Source organism: Polyodon spathula, chromosome 16, assembly GCF_017654505.1.
Source record: "Polyodon spathula isolate WHYD16114869_AA chromosome 16, ASM1765450v1, whole genome shotgun sequence".
NCBI classification, from domain to species: domain Eukaryota; kingdom Metazoa; phylum Chordata; class Actinopteri; order Acipenseriformes; family Polyodontidae; genus Polyodon; species Polyodon spathula.
In genome coordinates this window covers 10,064,851-10,084,456 of record NC_054549.1, presented here as the reverse complement: position 1 = coordinate 10,084,456, position 19,606 = coordinate 10,064,851, and the positions used below count along the sequence as shown (strand labels likewise).

General features: G+C 47.6%; 1 protein-coding gene across 4 annotated transcripts; it reads left to right on the top strand.

The window, feature by feature from the left end:
- Positions 1 to 274: 274 nt before the first annotated feature.
- LOC121329168 (RING finger protein 207-like) lies at positions 275 to 19,597 on the top strand. Of its 4 annotated transcripts, none has more exons than XM_041274575.1 (18): positions 275 to 347; positions 1,149 to 1,339; positions 7,916 to 8,048; positions 8,593 to 8,737; positions 9,720 to 9,801; positions 9,932 to 10,007; positions 10,551 to 10,676; positions 10,842 to 10,888; positions 11,789 to 11,861; positions 12,055 to 12,123; positions 12,399 to 12,467; positions 12,663 to 12,790; positions 15,958 to 16,123; positions 16,691 to 16,876; positions 16,973 to 17,024; positions 17,521 to 17,638; positions 18,141 to 18,233; positions 18,519 to 19,597. In XM_041274575.1, the coding sequence occupies exons 2-18, from the start codon at positions 1,149 to 1,151 to the stop codon at positions 18,703 to 18,705; spliced, it is 1,941 nt and encodes a 646-aa protein (XP_041130509.1). In that variant the 5' UTR covers positions 275 to 347; the 3' UTR covers positions 18,706 to 19,597. The 4 variants fall into 4 exon arrangements, with proteins under 4 accessions (XP_041130509.1, XP_041130507.1, XP_041130511.1 ...); XM_041274573.1 differs by having other exon boundaries at positions 8,590 to 8,737; XM_041274577.1 differs by lacking the exon at positions 16,691 to 16,876 and having other exon boundaries at positions 8,590 to 8,737.
- Positions 19,598 to 19,606: the final 9 nt, after the last annotated feature.

The following is a 19,606-nucleotide window of genomic DNA, read 5'->3' as shown; positions in this document are numbered from 1 at the left end:
TATCAACAAGGTAACAGCCAATCGAAATCCTGCTCAGAACACAAGGACAAGGGCCTTGACACAAAAGTTCTAACCATTCTATAAATAGATGTATGTGCGAGGATTAAACAGAGGCACAGTTTGTCATGCCAGTGAAGAGCAATGCTATCTGCGCCCCTGTTGTCATGAATTGCAAAAGCCAGAAAGCCCCCCCCCCCCCCCCCCCCCCCTTTGTTTAGAGCACAGCCTTCTGGGAGTGGGCTGCCTTGCTGACGTCAAGAACAATGTCCCTGCATCCACAGCTGAACTTCAAGAGCTCACACATCTCTGTCATTCCAGCCTGGGCTCAGAGACAGGACCTAAGCAAGGTAGGGATCGCTGCACAGACTCACGCAGGCTTTGTATTGCAATAACACGCTGGGGAAACAAAAACTAACCCTCCACTTCTCACACAAGCACTTTTCTAACTTTAGATCTGATTTGGTTTGAAACTCATCCGCTTCAGCTGTGGTTGTGCTTGACTGGGTCTTTTCCATTTTAATAAATACAGTGTTTGTATGCTATTAACTATGTAACTATGTATGGAAGCATGCTTGCTGCACACTGTTCTAGCTTGGCTGATAGAAGTTACCTTGTTTTAGTGTTGAAAGTATAGTATTTCAGTATGTCATGTTTTTGAACTCTGTGTCTTCAGATCCATTACACTGCGCTGTGTATTCCTGTACACGAGCCTGTTTGTCTCTTGGCTGCTAACATGTTCAGAGCCCTTCCCCTGTGTACCAATTGTCTCAGTACTTGTTGGAGGGTAACTTTGGTATCAGCCTGGGACTGCACTGTGTGTGTAGCTTTGTTACCCATGAGAAATGTGACTGCTGGATAACCCACTCACATGTCAAGCAGCCACCTCGGCTACTGGATGAACTCTATTAAAGTAAGCCCTCAATAGCCCCAGCCACACTTACAACTGAGCTGTTATCAGACTGTTTTGTTTCTTCGTTTAGATCTAAAAATAAGCAAAGAACGTTTTGCCTTAAAGCGGGAGAACTCAAAGCTCGGCGCTGTCGAGTATTTCAGCAACAAGGACTGTCTAAAACGAACGCACTTTGTTTTGCAAATCCACATTTTCTCCACTGCTGAGCACTTCCTGGTTCTTTTATTTTTCCCTGTAGATGTCTGGAGGAATCTTCTCTCCTCTGGATAACCTGTACAACCTGGACAACACCAGCTGCCACCCTTTAGTGTGCCACCTGTGCCACGAGCAGTACGAGCAGCCCTGCCTGCTGGACTGCTACCACACCTTCTGTGCCAGCTGCCTGCGGGGCAGGGCCCTCGACGGCCGCCTCACCTGCCCCCTCTGCAGGTAAGATCAGGTACTACATGACTGTGACCCATTGTGAAGCCCAGAGAGGTGTGGTAAAGCAAATTTAAAAAAAACAAAAAAACATTGCAAACCATGCATAGCATAATCATGGGAAAAGCAACTGGGAAAAACTGCAAAGTTACAGTGATAAACTTTTACATGGGAGGAACACTCTGTAGATACAAGTTACCTTTTCTTATTTCCTGAGAAGATCACGTGACATGGGCCAGCTGCTTCCCACTGCGCGCCTGCCTACAGGAGCAGTTCCTAATAAAGTGGCCATGCCTAATAAACTGCACCACAGTTGCACAGAAGCAGGTCTACAGCAATCAGGTTAACCTCTCCTTCAGCACTGTAATGCATTGTCCTCTCTTGAAGAAACAGCCTTCTTGACAGAGTGGTTATTTGCAGTGCCCTGTTAATGACTGGGGTGTCCTTCCCCTGCCCGGAGAGCTGATTCGTGTGTCAGCTCTGGCTGTGACCGGAGCAGGAGGTGCACACCTGTCACCTGGACTTCTGGAGCTCTCCTGAACTCTCTGACTGAGCTGTCACTGGCAGCCCCGAGGTACAGCACTCTTTACTGTGCTCGACCCCACCACCCCTGACCAGAGTACAGGGAACAAACGCGACTGCAATGCAGCCCAGAGAAAGTGTCAGCTGGTGATCTTCTGCCCCCATTAACTGGGAAGGGAATAATCCTGTCACTCAGTAAATACAACACAAATCAAAACGTTCTGCTCTTGTATGTTGCTGTGATTCATTTAGACAAGGGCATGCATTGCATAGCATATATATATATATATAAACCAAAAAGTCATTTGTGCACTACAATGCTTGATATTGATGAGGTGCTGACCAGTATAAGGTAATTACACGTAATGAAGGCAATGCAAAAGTTCAAAATTCTTTCAGCCAAACTTTCAGTTTAGATGGAGTTAAATAATGAATCCTTTTGAAGCAAAATGTCAAGAGCATGACTATGAATGTCTCACGGAAACTCTTTTGGTGAGCCATCTAAACTGAAAGCTTGGCTGAAGGAATTCTGAACTTTTGCATTGCTGTAGAGACTCTACCTTCATTTTTTACACACACACACACACACACTTTTGTGTACTTTCCCGTGACTGATTTGATTTGTTACACGAGTGGCAGTCAGTGATCCATAAAAGATGCATCTCCCTGCTGCTCATCTGCTTCATTTGTAACAGGCGAGAGTGAAGATGTCACAGACCGCTTGCTTGGCAGCTGATTTTGTATTCCGTCAGCTGAGCAAAATAGTGATGTCTCAAAGCCCCCCCCCCGACAGAACTAATCACGCTGGGTTGAGCTCATGGGCAGCCAGTCCCTTTGCACTGGGGTCTCAGAGCCCCCCTGACAGAACTAATCACGCTGGGCTGAGTTGATGGGCAGCCAGTCCCTTTGCACTGGGGTCTCAGAGCCCCCCTGACAGAACTAATCACGCTGGACTGAGTTGATGGGCAGCCAGTCCCTTTGCACTGGGACAGAACTAATCACGCTCTGAGAGCCCCCCTGACAGAACTAATCACGCTGGGCTGAGCTCATGGGCAGCCAGTCCCTTTGCACTGGGGTCTCAGAGCCCCCCATGACAGAACTAATCACGCTGGGCTGAGCTCATGGGCAGCCAGTCCCTTTGCACTGGGGTCTCAGAGCCCCCCTGACAGAACTAATCACGCTGGGCTGAGCTCATGGGCAGCCAGTCCCTTTGCACTGGGGTCTCAGAGCCCCCCTGACAGAACTAATCACGCTGGGCTGAGTTGATGGGCAGCCAGTCCCTTTGCACTGGGGTCTCAGAGCCCCCCTGACAGAACTAATCACGCTGGGCTTTGATGGGCAGCCAGTCCCTTTGCACTGGGGTCTCAGAGCCCCCCTGACAGAACTAATCACGCTGGGCTTTGATGGGCAGCCAGTCCCTTTGCACTGGGGTCTCAGAGCCCCCCTGACAGAACTAATCACGCTGGGCTGAGTTGATGGGCAGCTGCAATATAAATCCGGTTCCACTTTTAGCTGGTCAGGAATGCAGGACGAGGCGACGGGCTGCCACAGCAAGCACAGATAAGGCTGGCATGCAGTCACACTGACAGTAAACACACACAGATATACAGCAATGTGGCACCGGCTCCCTTCACTGCAGCCACTCCTCCACACCGGCATTGTCTGGAAGTTTAGCTCAGTGTAGGGTGCCACATTCCATTGTGTTGGTTTCAAAGGGTACAAAGATTGCTCCATGTTTAACAGTGCGCTTCGCCCTTTGCCAGGGTTAACAGTGAAGCCATCAGCCGAGTCTTCTTCATGAGTGCAAGCAAGTGTCGAATAACAAGTATCAACGGATATCCGTCGGCCATACTGTCGAGAACGAGTAACACACCAGTACAACAAAACAAAAAACAAACCTGCTGCTCAATAGCAAAGTTGGCAAAACTTGTAGGTAATGTGTTAGTGGAGTGGAATAAAGGGATTACTGCACTGCAGCAAGCAGCCATCTCTGAGGCAGGCCCCTGCCGCTTATAACACCGGGATACCCAAGTAAAGGTTTTACACCAAGATAACAGAGATAACTAGGACTTTGTGCCAATGCCATAATCCCAGCGGCAGCTGCCCATTACACAGGGTTAGCCAATACTGTCTTTGTTTGCAAGTGACTCAGAAGGGTATGCAGGTTTTAAATGTAGATCAATTGAAAACAATGTCTGAGCGCAGGTCTGCTTGAAGCATCCAGTCGGGATTTGTACTATTTGTTTTATTCCCCTTTAAGAATTTTAAAGACCTCATCACACATCAAGGGCTCTTCAATCCTGATTAAAATAAATTACTGAATTGAAATTTTAAAAAAATTATAATTCTGTCCATGTGCCACTTTGCAACACCCTGCATCTTAATACCATGTTTGTAACACTGTTGCTGTCTGTGTTCGTAAGTGATAGTGGCCTCCTCTGTTTGTATTGGCATTAACTAGACCCTTTCTATGCATTGCAAGCCTGTATTAACTCATAAGAAACACATAAAACGATGGATGAAATAAGGATAATCTTGCCTCACGCTGCCCCTTGCAATCAGAGCTAGGAAGCTGTCGAGTCTGAGCAAGGGGAGCTCATCTAAGCAGTGGTGTTGCAGTCGAGCTGCCTGCGGCTGGCCAAGTACAGGTAGTCAATACAATCCAGGGCAATTCTCCCAGTGTGTTCAAAGGCTCTAAAGTTAATCAAATCAAAAGAGGACACAGGTTTGTTACGCGGAGCGCAACGAGATCCATTTCACTAGAACACTCGCAGGTTGCATTTTGGCACCGTCTTGTTGTTTATGAGTTGTGATGAAGAGCCACCAGCTGGTCTGGGCAGATCTTTTGTGCCAGCTATCTGCAACCCCCCCCATATCATCTGTAACACTATCCTCGGTGGGTGACCCCGGCTTCAGGTTCGAAAGTCTTTCTTCTCAGTCTATATTTGTCTGGAGAGCTGCTGCCGATGCCTTGCGATGCTCACATTGCCACAGGCAGCCCTCAGACTTCTCTTTTTATTTCTCTCGGCTGCTGACATGGTCACTGCAGGCTTTTATAAGGGCGAGCTACCAGAGTGAAGAAGGACAGACAGCAGGCACAGCGCGGCCTCTCCAGCATGCTGCTGAGTGAGATAGATGAGTACATGTGCGTGTTTCTCTTTTGCTGGTTTGTTTTTTTTAAAGTCTGTTTGCATGCAAGCAGTGGGGTTGTAAAGACTGTGCTGAAGTATTCCATGGTAAAAGCACAGCACAGCAAAGTTAAGAAAAGCATGGTGAAGCTCAGGCAAGCAAGAGCAGTGTACAGGAAAGCACACCACTGCAATATAGACGTATATGGGAGGCACACAGAGAAAGCTTCTAGACTAGAAACGAGCGAGGCAAACTGGGATAATAAGGGAGTGGAATTCAAATGTATTTACATGGGAACAAGCCTGTGATTTACTATTAGACTCCATTGAGGTAAACAGCATGAATTAACCCTGAACAAGCAGGCGTTGAGTGGAATTAGGGAACATATGGAACCCGACGCTCATTTTTAATTGTAACTCTTGCTTTTGATCATTAGTGGTTTCTGAACCAGCCTAAAATAACTTTGCCATTTGTTGCACAGCATTTACAATTCAGTTATACATACTTTAGAAATCGCTGCTTGGACTCCTGCACTCAGGGCAGTGTACGGCACGGTAACTGTGCGATGTGGGAGGATCAATTTCACACACCCTATTTATAGGTCCTTTGGTGCCGTCATTTAATATGTGTTATGAATTGCGGAACTAGTGCATCAGTGTAGCGTAGCGTTGCAACTATCATTGTGTGATCATATGTATAGATCATGTAGATTCTCTCTCAGTGGTTAAAATGCAGTGATCCGGTGTAAACAGTAGCCTCACCCCACTGTCGTAGTGTGTGGCAGTGTTGTGCAGGGCCTCTGCCTCATGGCTGCAGTAGTTGTGCATCTGGCTATGTTTGGAGACACAGACAGTCACTAATATGTGTAGACATCACCCACCATCTGGCACAGAGCGCTGTAGTGAAGCTGCAATCTGGGTGATTGTTTTGGTTAATTCTGCAGTCTGGCTGTATTTAAAAACAACTGGAGCATCACCAAGTGCTGTACTGGTCAGAGGGGCGCTGTCACTCCCCACCGCTGCACAATGGACATGAACCTGGGCCACGAACGCCTTCTAATTCCTTGATTTATATGAGCTTTAGAATGGATTTGCAAAATCATTTTGCAATTAAGTTTCTATTCAAAAGAGGTTATTTTTGCATTATTGACTTTTTTTTCTTTCTTTCAGCCAGATGATTAATCGGTTATTATAATGCATCAGTAAAATAACAGGGCAGAAAAAAAATGAGTAGATTAAACCTGGCTCGCTTTTGCATTAAAAGTAAAATGAATCCTTTTGACATCTATTTAGAATCCAGTTTGAATACTGTAAAAAAAAAAAAAAAAAAAAGGGTAATCTTTAATGAATGCATTTTTAATGTGGAGAATGTTGACTTGAGCTGTTAAGGACTCTATGGGTTCCCTGAATTAAAATCTGACAGGTTCACGTGTCATTGCAAAGTGTCAGGCTGGGTGGGACCCAGGAGAGGCGTCAATAGCAGTGTGGGATCCTCCCGCCCCCCAGCGCGCGTAAAACACCCCCTCGTTCTACAACGCGTGTTCTTTATAAACTGCATGTACAAGTATAGGCAGGCATGCTATGCAATTCTTTCGTTCACTGTGAGCTTACAGAATGGATGGAGTCTTCTGTGATCACGCTGCATTGTGAGGGTTGGGTAATTACAGTGTAACTGTAATGTAACCACATCTGCAGTGGGTCCCACTAAAAAGTTATCATGGAAACTCGAAGAAAGCCAACCTCTACTGCGATCGCCCTGCGTTGCAGCTTGACACAAACTCAATACCAGCTTATTAAGAGCACTTCAGCAGGCTCGCTGCCCCAGAGCTCCTGGTCTGAGGGGCACATGGTCAGGGAACACTGTGTGTGCGCGTGTGTGTGTGTGTGTGTTGCTATTCCTGTAACTGCCGTACCCACTGGAGGATTTGTGTAATCTAGGAATCCAGGAGGCTGCTATTTCTGGAGCACAATAACTCTGTCGCTAAGAAACCGTCCCAGAGCAACACCGTGGTGAGGGGCGGGCGACGTGCTGGGAGGATGGTTTTTCTTTTTCTGTAGATGTTGTGGTTAATCAGATGGTTCCCTACGGCCCTTTACACTGTTGCTAATTATAAAAAAAAAAAAAAAAAAAAAAACACAAATGCAATTCTACAGCTTGACTGCTGGGAATACGTATGTGTTTTGGAAGTAGATGTCATTGTTTTTAAAGCACCGGACATCTCGTTTGTACCGCAGAGTAGCTGGGACCCGTATTGGTCAATAAACAATCCATTTCCAGGTAGGATGCAAAGGGTTAAAAAGCCAGGCGGTTTGTAAAATTAGTTTTGCAATAACTAACTTTGCAAACTCGACTGTGAAACAAACCCATCGGTAAATGATCATTCATCTGCTAGCGTATGATAAATAAACCCCAGATATCAGTCTACAGACAGGCAGGGGAGCTGCGGTCGACCATCAAGAGGCTTCAATGAAAGGGTCCACTGAAGTGTCAATCAATCACTCAGTAACAACATGAAACAAAACAATGCATCAAATCAAATCAAAATCTATAGCCCTAAAATAAGTGGAGGCTCAGTGTCACACTTCTGGAAATTATTTCTCTACATAATCGTACCTGATCCTTTACAAATTCCTCATTTCTCACATTGTGATTAAGTGGTATCAACCTCTCCAGCTTTGGATTGCAATGCAGTTACAAGTTTATTTGGACTTTGTTCCATTCAAGTCCTTCCCTTAACAAATGCAAAATACTGCTTGATTGCTCTCTGCTGTTCACTTGTATGATCAGCACCCCCACACCACAAGCCCTTCACTTGTCACAGCCAGGGAGTCTCCCTGACTTCACGCCCCCCCCGCTGCACGCACACCCCTTACCTGTCAGCAGCACAGGAACGAGAACCGCTGTCCTGAGTGTCCTCCCGTCTCCCTGTTTCAGACACCAGTCGATAGTGAAAGGAATCAACGCGCTGCCCCCGGAGGACAAGCTGCTCAAGTTCCTGGTGGACAACTCTGCAGACTGCGAAGAGAGCGTCCAGTGTGCAAACTGCGACCTTGACTGCAAGAAACAGGTACCCAGGACTCGGCCACTGCAGCCCCAGAGCCAGGCTAGGGACTTCCTTTACATGTGCACAGGGGGTCACCACATGACTCCGTGTGCACTGGGACTCTATTTTGGGACTGTTCTGCTTTTTCAACTCCCAATGCATTCTGGTTCGTCTTACCTGTCTCAGGTACCATTCACAGCAGGACTACACTAACCAGAATGCACTGGGGCGTGAGCTGAAAAGCCTGAACTGTCCTGGTGTACATGGAGTCATACGGTAACCCTGAGTGCACATCCACATCAGCAGGTGTTAATAATCCCCAGGCAGGAGCATGTGTGGGAAGGTGAGAGAAGAGGCAGTGATGTCGACTGTGATTTGAAAGCTCTCTAGTTTTTCCTGAGTCGCTCATTTGAGACCTGGGGGTCGGGGAGGGAGGGACAGAGGGAGGGAGGGAGAGAGTGCACTCAGGGGCCCCATCTCCTGTTCATCTCGGATAAGGTTTGGAGAGGGAGGGGTGCTTCAGTGTTTTAAAAGGCTTTTGCCGCGCTCTTGTCTCTGTTGCCAGCAGGATGTGGATGCAATGTATTATTGCAACACTTGTAACCAGCCCCTGTGTGGCGCCTGCAGAGAGGACACCCACAAGGCCAAAATGTTCTCCCGCCACGAGATCGTGTCCCTGGCCAAGCGTACCAAGGAGATCCACAAGAAGTGCCGTGAGTATCCGCGTGCGCACAGCCCTGCACAGCTACAGTTCAGTAACACAGGCCATGCACAACTACAGCACAGCAACACACAGCCCTGCACAGCTACAGCACAGCAACACACAGCCCTGCACAACTACAGCACAGCAACACACAGCCCTGCACAGATACAGCACAGCAACACACTGCCCTGCACAACTACAGCACAGCAACACACAGCCCTGCACAGCTACAGCACAGCAACACAGCCCTGCACAGATACAGCACAGCAACACACTGCCCTGCACAACTACAGCACAGCAACACACAGCCCTGCACAGCTACAGCACAGCAACACACAGCCCTGCACAGTACAGCACAGCAACACACAGCCCTGCACAGATACAGCACAGCAACACACTGCCCTGCACAGATACAGCACAGCAACACACTGCCCTGCACAAACAGCACAGCAACACACTGCCCTGCACAGATACAGGCAACACACATGCCCTGCACAGTACAGCACAGCAACACACTGCCCTGCACAACTACAGCACAGCAACACACTGCCCTGCACAACTACAGCACAGCAACACATTGCACAGCAACACACAGCACAACTACAGCACAGCAACACACAGCCCTGCACAGCTACAGCACAGCAACACACAGCCCTGCACAGATACAGCACAGCAACACACTGCCCTGCACAGATACAGCACAGCAACACACAGCCCTGCACAACTACAGCACAGCAACACACAGCCCTGCACAGATAAAGCACAGCAACACACAGCCTCTGAACAAAAGTTTATTAAATAACATTATTGCAACATTATTCAGCAGGTTTCATTGGAAGATTAGTTCATTCCCTAGGGCAAGGCAAAAAACTTTGTCCCGAGCTGTATATCTTTGCAAACACACTGCAGATGTGAAGGTGTGCATTTGAGCAGAGATCTGCTTCTCTGTGAGGACACAGCCATGGTCTAACCGCTCCTCTCTCTGTTTCCAGCCCTGCACGAGGAGCTCTACATCATGTTCTCCACTGAGAAGAAGTCCATGCTCTGCATTAACTGCTTCAGAGACACGCAAGTGTAAGCAGACTGCGGTGCTTTCATTGCAAGAACTGATCAGCGTTTAGAGAAATCTGTACTGCTCCCAATTATTAAAGAAAGAGCATCTCCCATTCTAACTCCCCATCGCTGTTCATTTCCCCCTGCACAGGGAGAGCAGAGCTCACTGCATTGATATTGAGACAGCGTATATGCAAGGCTGTGAAAGGCTGGATCAAGCCGTCCTGGTAAGAGTTGCACTGGTTTGAAATTCAAGCAGCGTAGAAACAGGGAGAGAAATGGTGCTAAACTCCAGCAGCGTGTGCAATTATGACCCTGCATTCAAAGCAGAGTATTGCTATCATTTCTGATTGTTTATTCAGATGTAAGTAACACACAGTGTGTGGCCTGTGTAACTGTAGAAGTGCTACACAAAGGATCTAGAGATTCGTTTACACACACATTGCAATGTGAAGTCTTCAACAGCTAGCTCATGAATCGATTACTGATCCACACAGCTAGGGGTCTCACATATATATTATATCAGTAGCACATGCATGTGTATTTGTATACGGCTTTCGTGAAGAGCGCTACATTTTTTTTCTATGCTTTTTAAAGATAAAGTTCTCTCAATGTTATATTATATTACTATCTATAATCACGTGCATGTTTTCAGCTGATCAGGAATGGGTTGCAGATTGTGATTGGGTTGCAATCTTTATACAGATTGTTATTGGGAAACGGTTGTGGTTTTGAGAGTGTCCTGAGTGCTGTGCCCTGTGCCCTGGCAGGCAGTGAAGGAGTTGCAGACGTCGGCTCGAGAGGCCATCGTCCTGCTGAAAGCCATGATCGGGGAGGTGAGGGACAATGTGGACGAGGAGGAGACTGCCATCAGCACCCTCTTCAACAACATGCAGGTAAAGATCATCTCCCACAGACTTGCAGTCCTGACTCTGAACCAGTACCATCACCAACATGCAGGTGTCTTCATCGCCACTAGGGGTCACTGTTTTCTTGGGGAACATGCAGCGTGCCCAGATCACAGCTAGGCTGTTAAGTTTTATTTTTTCTGTCTGTTTTAGGAGAAGCTGGCAGAGAGAAAGAAGATCTTATTGAAGGCAGCCCGAAGGTAAACACAAATCCAAGCTACAGTTCCCTGTATCCCATGAAGTTTCACTGATAGTAGCTGTTCATAGTGCGACACTACTGAAACAAGACAGTTCTCAGCACTCGCTCGATGCACGTACAACCCCGAAATGATGTCCGAATACCTACAATGCAGGCCTGACACTGTAGAGAACAGTCCATTGAGAATAATGTCCACACTGCTGGCATTCCTAGTGTGACAGCTACCTCGCCTTATCATGCAAGCTTAATATACAATGCAGTATAGTTTACAGTAACTGCAAATAATACCACTAAAATACAATATGAACGAGGATGCAGCAGGTTAGGATTACAGTGAGTGATGTTTACAGTGACATAAAGGCAGAGCAGTAGTGCAAGGGAAATGTGGTGCTGAGGTCAGGCGAGTCCAGTGCAGAGGTGCTGTTTCGTAACAGAATCCGTACTGACAGTGCTGCTGTGGAACATGCCAAACTTCACTGCTATTCAATACGTTTCCTGCAGCTTTAACCCTGTGGCTTCCAACGATTTTGAAATGAGATTACTGCAGCCCAGGCTGCTCTTCAGCCAGAAGCATGGCTGGAGCTGGTCTGTAATTGATTTGATGCAGACAAACAGCTTTAACGCTCGCCTACCTGAGTGCAGGTGTGGGATGGAGCAAAGCGCTTGCCTTTTAGATCGTTTTTGGTTGGCTTTGCTGCCCCCTACTGTGGAATGAGAGTGTTGCATGGGGCTGCTTATGCAAGTTCAGTCTAGGTGAGTGGTTTGCTGGCTTCCGTTTTTAAACACCCCGATCACGGTGGAGTCGAGGCCGTTTACATTTTTAAAGTGCTTTAGCTCTAGCGACCGTCATCCCTTAGTTTGTGACAGAGAGCGGTGACGGGTCCTCTCTTGCATTTCCCAGCCAGCACGAGGAGAAGGAGCGAGCGTTCAAGGAGCAGCTGACTCACCTGGCCGCCCTGCTGCCCACCCTGCAGGTAAGGACCCTGGGCTTGTCAAGCGACCATGGGAAACTCTTCTAAGTGACTCCGTGGGGAGCTAGCAGCCCTGAGGTCTCCCGATTGCGTCCTTCTACCAAGGGGAGCTCCAATAATGAAAGCGTGTCTCACCTTTGGCGTGTTGGTGCGGTCCAGCACACTCAAAGTGAAACTGTCCTCTCCTTGCTTTGAGGTCCACCTGGTCTCCTGCTCTGCTTTCCTGAGCTCAGCCAACAAGTTTGAGTTCCTGGACCTGGGTTATGTAAGTACAGCCCCCGAGCACAGTCCTGAGCAATCCAGAGCTGCACAAACACTGGAACACTCTGGTAGGATTCTTCAGCAAACATTCTGACCACAAGTCTTTGTCAGTGTCTTCTTCATTCATAAAGCCTGCACAGAGTTTTACTAGTTTATTTGGATACCCACACAGTGCAGTTTCACTGGCGCATCACACAACACACGCTACACAGCTACAATGTAAGGATTACAGTGCAGTTGGAGGCACTCAGTGTAAAGCATATCCACTCTCTTCTGTAGCAACTGATGGAGAGGCTAAAGAAAATTGTGAAGCTTCCTCACAGGCTGAGACCAACACAGAGCTGCAAGGTGAGCTACATTGAGCTGCTGGGAAACTAGCATAGATAACAGCATGGGCAACAATACAAATATTAACATGACGCGAGTCCTTGATTATGTATATATATATATATATATATATAATTGACACAAAGCTGCAGGGAGAGAGTACGAATGGGAGAGTTGTATCCCAGCTGAGCCTCTGCTGTGCCGTGTTGTGTGCAGATCAACACGGAGTACCGCTCGGAGTTCGCACGCTGCCTGGAGCCCCTGCTGCAGCTCTCTCACCGCAGGTCTGTGTCGCTGACAGGAGGAGGGGGCGCAGCCTCAGGGATCAGCAACGCCAGCGCACTGTGAGTCTTCTGCTGTCTGATTGGCTGTGTGCAGATCACAGGGCCCCGCTACCTCAGAGCTAAGGTATAGTGAGAATATAGGAAACCAAGTCAAGGAGAATAATTAATATTATTACCCTTTCTCTAAATTGATGCACAATAATTGATATAGATAGATAGATAGCTTGCTAGAGATAGATATAGATAGATATAGACAGATAGATTTAGATAGATATAGAGAGCTAGAGATAGATAGATATATAGAGACAGATAGAGAGAGACAGATCGATAGTGCCCTGATGTTAGTGCAGCCCAGGGCCCTCTGATCAATACACCTGTATTATTATTATTGTTGTTTTTTATTTTAAAGGTGAACTGTCCCAGAAGGTTTAAATGGGACAATACTGAGATAAAAGGAAACCATGCAACTCACATATACAGTAATAAAAAAAACAAAACAACTGCTTTAAAAAGGCGTTAATAGCGTACCTTTTTGGATGTGCGAGTTGCGCGGTGTCCTTTCTGTTGACACTGTGTTTAATACAGTTGATTTTTGTGATCTGTTTTGGTGTACAGTAATGAGATACAGCAGCCCCCCCCCCCCTCTCCCGAGCCCACCATCACAAACAACAGCCGCTCCCCAAGCTGCCTCGAATCCAGATTTCGTGGAAGCAGCAGCTATTCAATCTGTTTGTGCTTTTAATCATTACAGCTGTGAGCTTGCACTGCGTAAAGATCACAGGCAACAGGAGCATTGTTGGGTCTTACTCCCGATCATATATCTGGTAGATTCTTCTGATCAATTTGTTTATTCCTCTCCTTTACCTCATCTCCTCCCTACGTCTCTCCCTCATAACTTCCACCTTCTCTCTCTCTCTCTCCTTACCCTCCATCCTCCCTCTCTCTCTCTCCTTACCCCATGCCCTCCATTCTCCCCCTCTCTCCACTGGCACACTCTGTGCTGTCAAGGTGCTGGAATCTGGGCTGGACTCCAGTGTCTGCGAGAGGCACAGCCAGCGCTCTGATAATCCATCGGCCCCCCCGTTTCTCTCAGTAACTCAGTGTTATCCAGTCCTGGGAAACAACATATTTATAGATGCCAGCTGTGACATTGGCTTCAGAGCACACTCAGGAGGTCACAAGGGCTGTGCAGTATGTGTGTCTCTCTCTCTCCCTCTCTCTCACCAAGGAGTCAAGTATTTTATTTTTTTTTTTTTTTTTTTTTTTTTTTTACCAGGACACAAGAGCTGTTAGTGTTGCAAGTTCAGTTTTGACTGTGTAGGTTTTCCCCAAGGATCCTTCAATCTGTTGCTGTGCAGTGGATGGAGTAAAGAGAGCAGATCTGAAGCCCAGTGAAATAAGAATGAGAAACCTTTAGAAATCGTTCGGGATGACGCGGAGTCATTACAATGTGCCAAATCTGCCTTCCGCTGGGGTCTCTCGAAAGCACAACAACAGCCGCCCGCGCCCTGCTCTCACCCTCTCCCGAGTGCAGCAGTGACGCACGTCCCCCCTCAAATTTTCCACATAAATCAGCCGCTGCTTTCAGCCTGTCTGGCGAGCGCTGCGAGGAGATTGGCCGGCTGGCGAATGCTGGGAGGCCCGTTAGCAGCAGGCAGTTGGTCCAGGACTATTTTTATCAGAATTTCCCAGAACTCTCCAGGATAGCGCTCAGGAGGCACTCCGGGAGGGCAGAGGGTGTCCTGTACAGAATTTCCCAGAACTCTCCAGGATAGCGCTCAGGAGGCACTCCAGGAGGGCAGCAGAGGGTGTCCTGTACAGAATTACACAGAACTCTCCAGGATAGCGCTCAGGAGGCACTCCGAGGGGGGGGCAGGAGGCGTGTTCTTTACATATTTTGTTCCCCTGAAGTCACGCTGCTTCCAGATGTCTGGAGGGTTTGCAGTCTCCTGATTTCGTGAGCAGCACTCGAAGGATATCTCAGGGCAGTCGAGAGGGACCCACAGGACTGCTTCACTGCACAACTCAGTCCAGGTAAAACACTACAGATCTATTTTTGAAATTCATTTCCTTTTTTTACAGCAATGATTAAAGCCGTTTGTTTGGGCTGGAATTTCCCAGCCCTTCTTCAATCTCTGCTCAATTCTTTGATACTTAGGAAGGACTCTTCTTGGAAACCAATTGCAATTTCTAACATGCTCAAGAAGAAAGAAAATTACAAAGCATCTTTTGCTGGTTTAGCTTCTTACTGTAGAATTGGTCCAGACTTTGTGTCCTAGCTGACAGTGCGAGGCGTGCCTGGCTGTACAGCTGACTACTCTTTATGCTGTACCCCACTGAACGACGAAATGAAGAATTCAGACATACCCGAAAATGCAGGTTTCTACCTCGCCTCCACGGCGTCCTACAGCGAGCAAAACCGCACGTCAAGATTTCTGTCCTGAAAGGGTTAAAACATGCGTCCTGTGAGTTGTTGTAAAATTTGCTTCGTAGTAACAGTGTGTCGGGTCAAGCCAGACAGGTCGACAGGAGTTTAGGAGATCTGGAAGAAAGTCACGGAAGTTCACCTTGTAGATTGCAACAGGCAGTCAGACTCGATCAATGCAGAAGGGGGGAGATTTTGAACGAGCTTCACTAATAACAAGGTCACAAGTGTATTATTATTATAAAGAATGTCCTGCGATGCTTGAGTTGCCGTTGGATTGGTGTGTTGGCTTGCATTAGAAGGGTCTGCTGGCGCAGCAGTCTGTGAGTTCAAACAGCTCTGGAGAGAGAGAGAGCGAGTAATCCACTGCACAGGGGCCAGGGAAGGACAGCCCGCACAGGAGGGACCCAGTCAGCAGAAGAATGTGTTTGGGCTGGTTAGTGTCAAGCAGCACAACAGAGAGAGAGCACAAGAGACCAGAGGAATAGCAGCCGCTCCCCCAAAGCAAAGCCTGGGGAGGATAAACGCACCTAATCCTGCTTTTAACTACCGTGGTCATGTTGACATCAGAGATTCTGTTAGGGGTTTGGAGGGGTCTGCATATGCTATAGAGGTTTCCTTTTAACAAGGCTCTGTACATTTGTCATGCGTTTCCTATGCATTCTTTACAGTAATACACTTACCATTCTCGCTGCACTTTTCTGCTGGCAAGCTGCAAGGGAAAGGCAAACGTGAGAGAGGCAGAAAGGGAGCGCCCCAGTCCCGACCGTGCTGACGTGTTTCCCTTATGCTGTTCTTGCAGGCTGCAGTCGCCCCTCTCCCTGATGGTCCCCTCCTCCAGCGACATGTCCCTCTCCGCGGCCCAAAAGCCCACGGCGCACCGCTACATCAGCACCAGGGTCCTGCTGGCCGAAGGAGACGAGACCCCCTTCACTGAGCACTGCCGCAGCTACGAGAACATGTACCGAGTGAGTAGCAGCCCCTCCAGAGGAATTCGTTTCCACTGGGGGAGCATAGAGAGACAGTGCTGGAGAGACAGTGGTTTGGGAATGCTCTCCAGTGCTTCAGATTGAATGAGAAATACTGCCGTTGGTCTCGGCGTACCTTAATTACCAGAGTATAACATGCACCCTGTGTATAGCGACTACGCCACGGAGTTAAGTGATAAGCATCTATTGTATAACACGCACCTGTGGACCGCCCCTATCAAACACATCATAATGTACCACAATGTATAATACTGTTACTCAAGTGTACGGTGTATATAACATGCAAACCTGTGTACAGCATGCAGAAGCTCTACTAAGCAATGGTGTCCCAAGCTGGCCCTTCCCCTCCTGGTCTTTGTTCTCAACCCTGTTCTAAACTGTTTAACTGAACCAGTTAAACCTGCATCCAGACCCTGAAGTAGTTCACGATCTAGCGGTACCTGTTAAGCCTGGAGTGGATCAGCCGTCCAGGACCGTGACTGGACCTCCCTGTGTGGTATGTGACGATTGAGGCGTGATTGAGGGGTCTCCCTGCTTTCCGCGCAGACCCTTCAAACGGAGATCCAGAAGCTGAAGGACCAGGTGCAGGAGATGCACCGCGACCTGACCAAGCACCACTCCCTGGTCAGCACAGACACCATCGGGGACGTCCTGCACAAATCCCTGCAGATGGACGGGCAGATCGCCTCCGAGTACTCCTCTGTGGAGACGATGCGCGCCATGTTCGAGGAGGTAGGGCCCGCCCGCACCCCGTCCAGCGCGAAAACGGCGTCCCGCACGCCACTCAGGTCCGAAACGCAGCTCTCACTTCTCTTTTGTTTCATTTAGATTTGGGAAGAAACTTTTCAGAGGGTTGCAAACGAACAAGAGATTTATGAAGGTAATTTCACACTTATTTTTTTCCTAAGTATGAAGTTCAAGAAAGATGACCGCCCTAGGATAACTAATTCAATCTGCTTCTTATATTGGAAAAGGCATGCACTTTAGAGCATTAGATTAGTTTACTGGTTTGCAGTTATGAGTGGCGTTGTCTTCCCTGTACTACAGAGATCTGCAGGTTTTAATGGTTATCCTTATTGGACCTGTAAACAGCCATGCAGTGTTGAAATTGTAACAGAGTGTGTGCTCGAGTACTTGCTTTTAAGAAGCATTTTAAATTGGCAGGTATTAAATAAATCACAACACTGTTAAGCGTTCATTTCCAAATCAGAAAAGCTTCCTCCTCTCACTTTTACAACTGAACGCAGCAAATGTTCCTCTCCTTCCGGGACGCTGCATTTTTACTGCCGTACTGAGACTATAAACGGACAATGCAAACCTTCAATCAGCGAGTGTTTGAGTGATTGATTCTCTCTCTCTCTCTCTCCTCCGCACAGCTCAGCTCCACGACCTGGTGCAGCTCAGGCAGGAGAACACCTACCTGACCAACATCACCAAGCAGATCACTCCTTACATCCGCTCCATCGCCAAGGTCAAGGAGCGCCTCGAACCCAGGTCCGCTGCCGACCCCTTCCTTTGAAACGCACTGCACAGCGCTTTCACAAAGTGCAACACCAGCCTATTCACAGTACAGCGGTGCCTCCCGGTGAACAAAAAAAAAAACACAGCCACCAGGACAGAGGCTGGGGGTCGTAGCGAGCCTCTTCGCCACGAGGAAGAAGAGCCTCAGCCAGCTGCACCTGTCAGCGTTTTCTGCCAACATTTCACAATCCGCAATGGCAGCGTATTCGCAAAAGCTTTAACTTGTCATTTAAAGAGGGATATTCACGAGACTGCTCTGGATTGCTGGCGGCTTCTTTAAAGAGATCAGAGCAGTTTCGCAAATATCATAAAAAATCAAGTTCAACCTTTTGCAAATGGAGCCTGGTACTCATTTGGACTGGTAAAGTGAATACTGTAAAAGAAAGAGATGACAAGCTGGAGATCTTTGTTCAACAACAGCTTGGCTTGCATTGCTACTATTCTTTTTTAAACATCTCACCTCCCCTCTGCACAGGCTGAAGGAGTCCAAGGAGCTGAAGGATGACCGGACAGAGACCATGCTGCACATCTATGATGACAGTGCGGTGTGCAGCGAGGCTCAGCACAGGTGCGTTCCGATTCCTCGGCTTGGAGGCGGACAGTTGGACTGTACACATCTACACCTGATCTATAGAACCAGATTCATATAATCTGCCTGTGCCTATTCTAGACATCAAACCTTTGTGTTCCACTTCAGTGACAAAATACACTGAATCTCACCAAAACGAAATATCACTAACGTAACTTTGATTGTTTCCCTACTATGGTGCAATTGCTGAAAAGGTATTGTACAGGTCTGTTTCCTTTCCAGGCACGTTGTCAAACCGAAACGTTCATTTTGTTTGTCTTAAAGAAACGACCTGGCGTGCGCCGCCGACGAAAGCCGGGACAAGACGGCTGAGCACAGAGAGAAAATAATCGACAACCGCTCTCTGAACATCCTGCCAGAGGAGTCAACGCTGAAGACGAAAGACTACTACCGCTCGGGGAAGCAGAAGAACAGCGCCGACACCCCTGGCAGAAAAGAACTGCCCGTTTAACAGAGACGCAAACCCCCTTCCTGTCCTTCAGCAGAGACGCGCGTCAAGGGGCACACTTTTCCGTGCATCTTTGTTTTGGGGTGCGAGTCTCATTGCACGACTGTATATACGGATGCTTGGGGATGAAGGACTGCCCCTCGGCAGCAGCTGCCCGTTCCTGATGCTGCGAGAGTCCCTCAGCGGAACTCTTGGCATCGTTCTGTAAACCTGCTCCTGGGTAGAAACCTGCTTGTTAATTTGCCTCTCGGTGACGGCACACCCCCTGGCATCAACGGTGCTGCCACTAGGTTTCAGGCGGGCGTTTGCGTTGAAGAAGCGAGCAGGATCTTGGAAGATATACCCAAGGAACCGAGCAGCTGTCAGGACTGAAGGACAGTACAATATTGCAGCACTCATCTGAAGAGGCCGAGTTTAGATATCTTTAGTCTGTATTTAGTCTTTGTGTTTTGTTTAAGCAGTATTCTGATAAAAGGTCAAAATGTTATTTAAATTACTTTTAAATTTATAGTAAATTATTCTAAACTAAGTATAGTTTTCTATAGGCTGTAATGCATCACAATTACTGTAGCTGTAACACAAACATGTTAATCCTTTAGTACTTTAGAACTGAACTCAGAGTAAATATTTATTTTTTAAAAGGTAAAAGATGTGCAATTTTATCTGTATACAATTTTAAATCCGCTGATGGTTCTGTAACTTGTCGCTTGGTGATGGTTTTGCAGCGTACAGCGCATGCACTAAAAACTGGATTAGAAAACCAATTCATTTTAGTGACAATGGAATCAGACAGCTACTCAAAATGGTTTGAATCTATTGTTTTCATCTGCACCACAAACTGTAAACAGCTCTGCCTGTTGCAAATGGAAACGACCTGCAGGAATGGTGCAGCCTGACAAACGAA